Source organism: Zea mays, chromosome 7, assembly GCF_902167145.1.
Source record: "Zea mays cultivar B73 chromosome 7, Zm-B73-REFERENCE-NAM-5.0, whole genome shotgun sequence".
Lineage (NCBI taxonomy): Eukaryota > Viridiplantae > Streptophyta > Magnoliopsida > Poales > Poaceae > Zea > Zea mays.
In genome coordinates, this window is record NC_050102.1 from 138864749 (window position 1) to 138875910 (window position 11162).

General features: G+C 38.9%; 1 protein-coding gene across 1 annotated transcript; it reads right to left on the reverse strand.

Moving 5' to 3' along the window:
* Positions 1-1289: 1289 nt before the first annotated feature.
* Positions 1290-10854, reverse strand: LOC103632939 (protein PIN-LIKES 3). Its single transcript, XM_008654647.3, has 11 exons — positions 10595-10854; positions 4656-4827; positions 4425-4504; positions 3802-3926; positions 3226-3347; positions 2859-3092; positions 2653-2745; positions 2389-2489; positions 2118-2170; positions 1770-1958; positions 1290-1680 (listed from the first exon to the last, which is right to left on the reverse strand). The coding sequence occupies exons 2-11, from the start codon at positions 4788-4790 to the stop codon at positions 1556-1558; spliced, it is 1257 nt and encodes a 418-aa protein (XP_008652869.2). The 5' UTR covers positions 4791-4827; positions 10595-10854; the 3' UTR covers positions 1290-1555.
* Positions 10855-11162: the final 308 nt, after the last annotated feature.

The window sequence follows — 11162 nt, forward strand, 5'->3', positions numbered from 1 at the left end:
GCGGACCGTCCGGCCCCTGACCGCGGACCGTCCGTCCCCTGGCGCGGACCGTCCGCCCCTGTACAGAGAGCACCGCCGCTGGTTCTTGTTTAGTGTTTGGCGCCCGAAAAAGTCACCAACACTTATTTTTGAAACCTAAATATTTATATGCACCGATTTATTTTAAAAAGAACTTTTATAAAGTTATAGATGTATTAATAGTTTATTGGTATTTCAACAAAGAAAACATTGTCCAAGCTATATTTTGAAGACTATGTCCTTATTCTAAAGGATGAATAAAAGGACGAGTAGGTATAGAGGGCTATGTCAAATCACAAGGAAGGAAAATGACCGCACGATAAATGACAGAAAAAGAAAAGGGAAAGACCGTGGGTGGAGGCGGGGCTTACAACGTGACCTTCTCGCCAGTGAAATTGCATGCATCTTTCAAACTGTCTCTAGTAGAGTGTAAAAAAAATATAGGACGTGGAACTATAGGTAACATTGTTTGCTTGCCTTCAACACGGCATAACCATTGTAGACAGGGGCGGACTGACGTTGGGCTGAGTGAAAGCCCCCCACTTAATTTCCTTAGTTTAGTAGACTTTTTATCTTATTTACTGTAGTTTCAAAATCTTATTTGTTAGTAGCCCTTCATTTAGGGTAGTGTTTGGATGGAGGGACGATGAAGGATGAAGAGGGATGGGATGAGATCATTCTAACTTGACCCGCGATTGGTTTGGAGGTCCAGAGTCAGGGTCAAAGAATATTTTTTAAAAATGGTGGATGAGGCCATCCCTCAAAAAACAAGGGACGGGGTCAGCCCAGGGTTGATCCCGTCCCATCCTTCGTTGACACCGAACCAAACACTATCTTCGATGTTCACCTCGTCCCCGCTTGACTGTCAACCAAACACTATAAAACGTGGCCGCCTCATTCCATCCCTCTTTGTACATTCAACCAAACGCAACCATAAGCTCCCACTGACATTTTGTGCTCGTTTTGTACTGTTGAAGTTTCCTTTTGGCAACTAACAAGCTTGGCTTTGGCTTAAACGAGCACAAGCAGGCAGGCATTTAAAACCTGCGGCATCAGGAACCTGAAGATCGGCTTTCAAGTCCAGTCCTCGGTGTCGTTGCTCATGCCCCACCGTACGTTTGATTGCTTGCTTGTTGACGTTGGTTTGTTTCGGAAAAATAAAATAAAGATGTCCATTCTTCTTGTGCAGAGTCGTCGCCAGCCAGGAACCCCGTGTTGATCGTGATCGGTGTTGCCTCCGACTACAAAGCGGTGAGTTTTTTCCCCTTCCCTAAAAATATAGACTCAGCATCGTGTTAACGCCCAAAAGTGTTCTAGTATACAAATCAGCCCGGCCACTGAAAACTTCGAATTGTTTGAGTGATATCCTTTCGGAAAATCCTGTGTTCATTTAGTGCAGTGACAGCGGCGATCAATGTAACAAGTTTTACAAACATGTACGAGCTGCAACTGCCCGATCGATCTGATTCATCATTCAATCAAAACAGCTGATCAATTAAGCCCCAGAAGATACGCCCTGGCCCCTGATTCGAGGAGCTCACGACAGCGTCCACATGAAGAAGGCGGACCAGACGGTGACGGCGACGGAGGCCAGCGCGTACACCCAGACGAAGATCACCGAGCACTCGCTCTCCCCGACGCCAAACAGCTGCATTATAGTCCCTGAAAAATATATTTTTTTTTTCTCTCCTCACTAACAGGCATGCACATAACATCTGCATTACAGTCCTCCTGGGAAAAAAAGGTATTACCAATGTTCATTGCGGGTGGCACGGCGTACTGCAGGTGGAGGATGAACTGGTACAGCGGGTCTGGCTGGATGAGGCCCAGCCGGACGGCTCCCTTCACCAGCGCGGTGCCGAGCAGCGGCAGCAGGATGTATCTCACGGCTACGACGCCGGCTATCACCGACGGAGGAACTCTTGCCCCGCTTCGAACTCCTGTGGTAGTAAATCAGAGTGTCACGCGCCATGCATGCTTGTGCTCATGCATCCGATTCGGTTTCTGTGTTTTTTTTTGTTTGCCGTGACATGACAGTTTCACGCTCCATGCCATGCATACTGTTGCTTGTGATCAGAGCAAACTAAAGCAAGGTTTACCGTTCAGAAGGTTTGCTCCCATGATCAACGTGACGGACGGAATCGCTCCTCCACTGTACAACGCATAAGTAAACCATGGAAAGGAAAGGATTAGGCTATATATATATGCAGACTAACTAGAGGTAAATGGTAAGGCAGCAGCATCGATCAAATGAACACAGCGGGATTGGATTGGAGACAACAACAACAACAAAAAAAAAGGACAACAAAATTAACTGATGATCAAGAGGAGCAGGTACGTTCACCGAAGTGTAGAACCATATATACACACCCTATCAACTCAGTCGATTCCTGAAGAACACGAAGCGGGGCGCTGTCGCCGATTATAGCATTTCTAATCAGAGGCGTTCCTCCAATTATGAAGCCGACAATCTGCAAAAAAAAAAAGGTCCACAGATCGTCCTCGTTATGTGTTGAAACCGGTGGTAGAGACGAGCGATCGATCAGATAAAATGGACTTCGTTTTCAGCGCAAATGAATAAATAAATAAACATGATACTGAAAATAGAGCTAACAGCTCATCAAACCAGTGTACCACTGCAATGGTTGAAGGAGCGAAGAGCTTCTTCAGGTCGACTGTTTCACAAACTGATGACAGAAACTTCCGTGCTCTCCCCAGCTTCGGTTCCTACACAGTTTTAAATCCCATATATAGCGCCGCAAGCAAGCGAAAACTGTACAACAAACAAATAGAGCAGTGCATCTTATGGAAGCAAGATCTTAAGTTCAGCATTGACAAACCTTATTTTTAGCAGCAGGTATTCTATTGGAAAGCAAGGGGAGTGTACATTCATGGGCGCAATCATTTGAGGTGGAGGAGTTTTTCTCTTCCGCAACAGTTCCTCTACCGCTTCCTGAGCTTAACACATCGGGTTCATTTGTCTGAGCGTTGCCATGCCCTCCTCCTCCTTCCTCCACCTTTGATGTGACGCGAATAATGTTATACGCGATAGACCATACGAAGACAGCGCCGATCTGCAGCAAGCGGCCACCCACGTTGTTGTTAATTAGTTGTTACTGACCGAGTCTTGCAACTGATTACAGGCATAAGCAGGCCTACAAGAACTGAAAATTGCACTGAATAATCGTCAGGCAGCAATTGACTTACAGCCATCGAGAGCGAAAAATATGCTAGCCCGATGTCCTGGCAAACATCAGGTGCTCCAAATGGGCTTCCTTTCTCTTTGCAAAGAGCGGGGATGACGATGAGAAAAATATTGCCCAAATTTCCTGCATTCGACCAGCAATTAAGTTGACAACAGTTTTTTTTAAAAGATAAGAAAATGACAAAATATGGGTTGTACTAAATCCGTCCTATTTCACTGTTAATGACCAGTTTGATTTCTATGTCTAATCAGGGTCAAATATCTTGATAATAACAAGATAACATTACATAGATAAAGGCAGATAAAAATACTCAGAGAGCCTTAGAATCACTGATCCGGTAATGAACTAGCTCGTTTTGCCTTCTAGATTCAAGCAGGGAAGGTTGTCTTGACATTTACAAGATAATAATTGCTCCTTCCAAAGCACCAAAATCTAGAGCAAATAGACATGTATATATAAAGCCTATCTGAGATAGCAATAAACACTTGAAGGTTCTGCACTATGTTTATCTAAAATTGAAGTTTAATCATTATTTGCTGATAATTGCAAAAAAAGGTGTATAAGTACACTTAGTTACCAGCAGAACAACAACCCAAAATGAGGCCTCTTAGCTTGGCAGGTGCTCTTGTAACTTTTACCACGATCCATCCAAAGAATAAACCAAAGGTAAAAGCAAGGAGAATATTTACTGGCATAAACCACCTGAATCAGGGAAAACAAGCGACCCTCTTATTTACTTGGCATGGCCAATTATAATAAATACACTAAGAGCTCATTTGTTTCCCTTCATTTTGAGGAATTGGAATTTAACTAATACAGTAGGCTATTTTTTTTGAATGTGACATTGCACAACTTTCTAAAGTGTATATATAAGCTATCTCAAATTCATGGGGTGAGAGATGAAAATTAATTCTATAGATTTACATGCTACTTTTCTAATGTATAATTTATAGCACACTCTTCTACTCGTTTCTCTATAACATAAATATAGTGTATAACTATCTATCTGATATGATTTGGAATAATTTATAAATACATTACATAAATAAATATATTAACTCAATTAATTTTGTCTAAATTATAATTATTAGAATAGAATTCAATTTCAACGAAACAAACGGGGCCTAATAGTATTTGGATATGCCAGATAGTCAGGGTAGCACTTAGCTACTTAATTGCCATTAATTATTGAATACTCACAGTTTAGCCAAGCTTTCCATGGTGATTGTTTTTGCCAAATAGATTGAAACAAAGGAGGGATTGAATACATAAAAGACTACCTGAAGATTAAAAACATTGAGAAAATTTTAGAAAAGGATGATGTGGCCCGTGGCCAGATAAGATAAATTTATGACACAATATGTCATACCTTTCTTGTAGATAAGTTAGTAAAATTTTTACTGCTCTCATGCAGCCTTTTACGTTACTTACATTGTTTAAATGTTTCCTTGCTTCTTTGCTTAGTATGCCAGCAAAATCAGTTGCTAGAAATGACCCAACACCGGTCACCAGAAGCATGTTAAAGACCGGGACACATGCCGTGATGAAGAGCTGTATGAGATCCATTTTCCACTTTGAGGATTCAAATGCAATGCTTCTTATCCTGAAATGAATATAAAGTTCGTGTGAAGTACTTGAGGCATAATTATAATAGGCATAAGTACTAACCAACATAATCTTTAAGTTTGATATGAGCACTTGTTTAGATTTATAATTTTTGACGAACTTTAAACCTTACAAAGCTAATATGTCTGAGAGATGATACATTATCAGTAAACAGACCATACAAAATAAACGAACAAAACAATGAACGTACGTGAAAAGCTGTAAAAGTTTAAAAAAAATGATACAATGGACCCAAAAGTTTGCTTTATTAGAAAACAGAGAGCACATGAACGTACGTGAAAAGCTGTACAAATTCTAACAGAAATACAATAGACCCAAAAGTTTGCGTTATTAGAAATCAGAGAGCACATGAACGTACGTGAAAAGCTGTAAAAAATCTAATAAAAATTCAATAGACCCAAAAGTTTGCTTTATTACAAAACAAAGAGCACATGAACGTACGTGAAAAGCTGTAAAAATTCTAATAAAAATACAATAGACCCAAAAGTTTGCTTTATTACAAAACAGAGATCACATGAACCGTACGTGAAAAGGCTGTAAAAATTCTAATAAAAATACTATAGGCCCATAAGTTTGCTTTTTTACAAAACAGAGAGCACATGAACGTACGTGAAAAGCTGTAAAAAATTCTAATAAAAATACAATAGACCCATATGTTTGCTTTATTAGAAAACAGAGAGCACATGAACATACGTGAACGGCTGTAAAAGTTCTAATAAAAAATACAATATACCTAAAAGTTTTCTTTATAAAAAACATAGACCAGTTCTCTCCACTCCCCTCTGTCACAAAACTCAATCTATCAGCTGCCATCCACAGTTAGGGCCATTCCTAAATTTTAAGGGACCCTGGACAAAATTATAAATGAAGACCCAATACCATAAAACTATCTTTAGCAGACTCTATATCTCATTCCTTATCTCGCTCCATATTTTAAACTACACTCTATTCTTTACACGACCATTTATACGGTTTGTTGGAGATGGCCTAAAAACTCTTTTTTATTAATATATATCAGATAATTAAAAATAATTTGGTTTATCATAGAAAAACTTGAGTGGTAAAAAATAGAAGTAAAATTATTATCTTAAATATATGGTAGAGATCACCTTAAAAATGTCTTCTAACATTTCTAGATTTCTAGATGCAAAATCATCAATGATGGCTTCAATGTTAATATCATCTAACAATTTCTTTTCAATACATAAAAAGTTGTTAGCCTATTTAACCTTTCTTGAGACATAGTAGACCTTAAATAACTCTTCAATAATTTTAATTTTAAGAAGTTCCTTTCATCTGATGCCACAGTTACATGTATTGTAAATAATATTCGATAACCAACAAACATATTAACTCAACCATTTCTATAGCACTAGGCTGGCCCCTGAAAGTGGGGCCTAGATCGCTCGCCCCACTCGACCTGCCCACAATCAAGAAAAAAGTAACACCAAAGCCTTTCAAATGTGAAGTCATCTTATAAGAGACTGTTTAGATATTTACAATTAATAGTTAGCTACTAAAACGTAGTTGAGGATTTGTTTGAGTCCTCGTCAGCTATATCTTACCACCTAACTAACAATTAGTATTAGCTGGTTGTTCCTAGCTAACACAGCTAATAGTTAACTTGGTAGATTAAAAAAGGTCTAAGCGCTTGTTTGGATCTATAGTGCTAAAGTTTAGCACTACACTTTTAGCTAAACTTTAGCCCTTAGAGATCCAAACAAAAGTGCTAAAAGTGAAGCGTTAAACTTTAGTGTCCATTAGGAGTTTAGCTCCTCCAAGATATGCTAAAGCGTGCGAAAAGTGGTCTAGGGTGAGAAAAGACATCTACCCTCCATACCCACTCTCTCACCTCAACCCACATTAATTAGAAGTATGAATGTGTTTCTATATTCATGTGCTAAACTTTAGTATTTGCATCTAAACACTAACCATGTGATCCAACAGGCCTGAATCAAGACGGGAACCTAGTATGACGCTCCGTTTTTAGGAACTAAATTTTGTTACTGATTCATCATAAAAAATTCTTTACAACGAATAGCGCTCTTATATAGCAATGAAAGTCATTTGTCATATATATTCACAGACTAGTGTAGATACTATGTGCCTATTTATTTGAGCTACAACTTTTGGAGCTTTTCTAGAAAAGTCATTGCAGGGTTTTTTTTATTCTGAGAAGCCAATAAAAGCCTTTTGATGAAGTTATTAGCTTCGTAAACTCAGAAAGCTACATAAAACCTATAAAACCTGTCTTTTCAGTTTCCCATATAAACTCAGCTTTTCTAAGCATCTAGTTTTTGTAAGCTAAACCAAAAAGCTAGCCGATTGTTTCAGCTTCTGGCTTTTCATGCTGAGAAACAACCCAGAAGTTCAGACAAACAATGCCTATGGCAAACAAATGTGAGCTGCTCGCTAACCTTAATGCTTCAGCCTTCTCTAAGGATTTCACCCAGATACCAAGAAGAGGAAGACCTTAGGCTATCTACAGAAGCATGCTCATTCATCTACAGGTGCATCCTTTAAATATCCCCTCTATACATAAATATCTATATTAGAGATATATTTTATTTTACTTTTTGTACGTATTTGTCATACCCTTAAATATTTGATACATATTTTAGTTTTGCTTAATGAACAGTTTAAAGTATTAAAATAGATAGATAAGAGAGAATCTCTATATAGAGGATGAAGGAATGTCCCCTATATTCATAGTACTGTTTGGGTAAAGAAGGAATCTTCTCTAAATATAGGGTAAAGGATCTTTTAGAGGTTATTGTTGGAGTGAGCATTGGCTAACTCCAATGAAAGGGAATCTATCTTGTGCAAATCAACCCCTCCGTGCACCGTGCAAACTTATAATCTGAACCACATGATGTTGATATAAGGGGACGTGCAGGAGAGTGGGAGTAAGGATGACAACGGGTCGGATTCGGGTCGGGTACAATAAATACCCACCCGCGACCGTACTCGTGGGTATTAGCCATACCCGCCCGCAACTGTACCCGCGGGTAAAAAATTGTACCCATGCCCGTACCCGTCGGGTATCGGGTACCCGCGGGTATATATATATATATAGGCAACATATCCTGTGTAAAAGGTTCTCCTATGTAAACATGCTAAAACGCCTTAACAACCTTTGGATCCAGAAGCAAAGACTAATTTTAATCCCACCTAACCGCCACCGCACCAGATTACCAGGAGGGGGTTTTTTAGAAAAAACACAAGATTATCAGGTGGGATTAAGATTAGCCTTTGATTCTGGATCCAAAGGTTGTTAAGACGTTTTAGCATGTTTACACAGGGAGAACCTTTTACACAGGATACGTTGCCATATATATATATATATATATATATATATATATATATATATATATATATATATATATATATATATATATATATATATATATATATATATATATATATATATAAACAATACCGAAAATTTCCAGAAAATATAATCATAACCAGCAAAAATTCTAGAAAACTTATGCGTACAGGGAACACTTCAAACAAGTCTTCATGAATTATGCGTCAACACAAGCATACAAAACATAATATAGAAACACTTCAAGTCTTTATGATACATGCACACTAGTTTTTTAGTTTTTACGGATATCCACGGGTAACCCGCGGGCGACAAAAATATCCGTACACGACCCGATTTTTATCACGGGTCGGGTACGGGCAAGAACCGCTGGTACAAATTCGTACCCGAAACCGAACCCGCGGGTAAAATTGCCATCCCTAAGTGGGAGGAGGATTTGAAAAAGTGTGATTAGCAGCAGGCGGTTAAGTGTAAAATTATCCACGCCCCTGCGTCCCTTGGATCAACATCATGTGGTTTAGATTAAAAGTTTGCACGGTTACACGAAAGGGTTGGTTTACACTTCCCCAATGAAACACCTAAACTGCAAAATAGTTCTCCACGTCGAAACCTATAGTAAAAAAAACTTCGCCATTAAATGACCTAAATTCTGTACCCATTTTAGATTGTACAGAGAGGAAACGTCTAAGACTATCTCCAGCAACGTCCTCTATATACATCCTCTATATCCATCCTTTACAGTCTTCTCTAAAAGATTCCATCTTCTATATCTACTTTCTCTCCAACAACATCCTCTAAATCACGTCCTTTATATGTAAATACCTATATTAAAGAAATTTTTTATTTTTTAATTTTTGTACATACATATTTGTCATACTCTCAAATGTATTTTACATATTTTAGTTTTATTAAATTGGTTGTTTAAAGTATTCAAATAAATAGAGAACTGTTTAGAGAAACTCTACATATAGAGGATCCAGCAACGTTCTCTAAATTTAGAGAACCGTTTAGAGGACGTTGCTGGAGGGAGTAGAGGACGTCCTCGTCCTCTAAATTTAGGGTACAGGACCCTTTAGAGGGTCTTGTTGGAGCCAGCCTAAGGACTTACTCAGTTATTCCTATCACGTATGTATTGGATGGAATTAGAAAAAAAGAGATATTTTAACTTGTTAGGGATTTAAACCGATACAATCTAGTCTATCATATGGATTAGGACTAGAACGAACAAACTCTAAATGGGTTCTCTCAGTACAATTTAGATTGTGTTGGCGGTAGTTACAGATCGGCTGCCAGGATCGGCGGCTACGAAGTTTGGCTACCATCCAAATTCCAAACGGTAGGCTTGCATGCAGTACTGGCTACGTTAACAACCTACGTCTAATAACACTACTGGAAGAGGAAAGCTGCTAAAATAGCCTTAGTGGAGGTCTAATCTTGTGCCGAAATAAGAAAATAATGACATATATCAATACATGGGAAAAGATAAAATTTTATCATTTCAAGAGATAAAACAGAAAATTCTATCATTTTAACCCGTTAAGTAATAAATTAAAACTTAAAATTTAATATATTAATAGAGTACTCCCTCCGTTTCGTTTTAGTTGTCGCTGGATAGTGTAAAATTGAACTATCCAACGACAACTAAAAAGAAACGGAGGGAGTATATAATAAAGTATAACTATTTTTTATAAAAAAAACCCATTTGTCCTAAATTAACTTTTTGGTATTTAATAGTCTCGTATATATAATATATAATAACTTGATGTATGTGTCGAGACTTATCATCATCTATTTGAATATAGAAATAAAAATTAAAAGTTAAAACGGTGGAGTACATGAATTTTATTATCTTAATTGCACCGTGATTATATGAGAAATTTGATTGTACAATAGCTGAACTCATCAATGTAATACTTATATTATAGAGTATAGTGGTATAGATCAAGGATCATCATACGTTTTTGATTTCCCAATTCGTATCTTCTGATTTGATTTGAAGGAGAGTCATAGCTTGCTAGTTGGAACAATGATTTAGTGTACATGGGCAATGCACAGAAGAAGCGTACGTAGGTGAAAAGGAATCGGAAACCGCTGCTTCCGCTTTGTCTCCCGATCGAACAAAGCAGCACGTCAGTACCTGACGGTAGACTCGTATGCTACGGCAGTACAGGCCGCGTTTATAGGCTGAAGAAGCTAGCTGTTGCTGATCCGGATGACGATTATATTGAACAAAACTGAATAATCAGGCAACAAGCACCGAGATTTTAAGAACATACACGTACTAGCTGGGATACTCTGGACCCGCTGAGCATAGCTGGGATTCTTTGGGCCAGCTGATGGATAGAAAACGAGAGGAGGGCGCAAGCCGCAAGAACAGCGTCAGAGCTCGTAAACGCGAACCAGGACGAGGACGTACCTCAGCAACCGCGCTTGAGACGACGACGTCCAACTGGGAGAAGGGGAGCGCTCCCTCCCTCTCCCGCTCTTCTGATAGGAATTGCGTTGACAAGGGCCCGCGAGACAGTGGTGGGGATACGGAAGCTGGTGGCGGCGGCGGCGGCCTGGCTGGTTCCGTGGCCGCCTTTGCCTCCGTGTCGATCGTCAGGCTCCCTGCGTCACCGCGTGCTCTTGTGCTCTGAATTTTCTTGCTCCTGTCGAGGCGAGGCCTGCCTTACTTGGCGGTGGGGGTCAATTTATATGGACTGCCCGCGGAACGTGGGCCGTGCGCCATCCACCATCGTGCCTGTATTCACACAATCACACACGCTGCCGGTGAGAGATTTTCTTTTTACAGAAGAATAAATTGTTATTTTGGTCTCTGTATAAGTTATGCATTTCAAAATAATAGTAGTTTGAGCTCTTAACTTTTATGTCTATATTTATATAAACAAAAATAAATCTAGACACATATATAGAACATATACATCATATATTGATTGTGTGAATCTAATAAATCTCTAAAATAAATTTTATTTTAGGACGGA

Coding starts and splice junctions, on each gene's coding strand:
- LOC103632939 (XM_008654647.3), bottom strand. CDS start 4,790: ATGGATCTCATACAGCTCTTCATCACGGCATGTGTCCCGGTCTTTAAC. Junction 3,927..4,424: donor ATGGAAAGCTTGGCTAAACT/GTGAGTATTCAA, acceptor TCCCTGATTCAG/GTGGTTTATGCCAGTAAATA. Junction 1,959..2,117: donor GGGAGCAAACCTTCTGAACG/GTAAACCTTGCT, acceptor TTACTACCACAG/GAGTTCGAAGCGGGGCAAGA.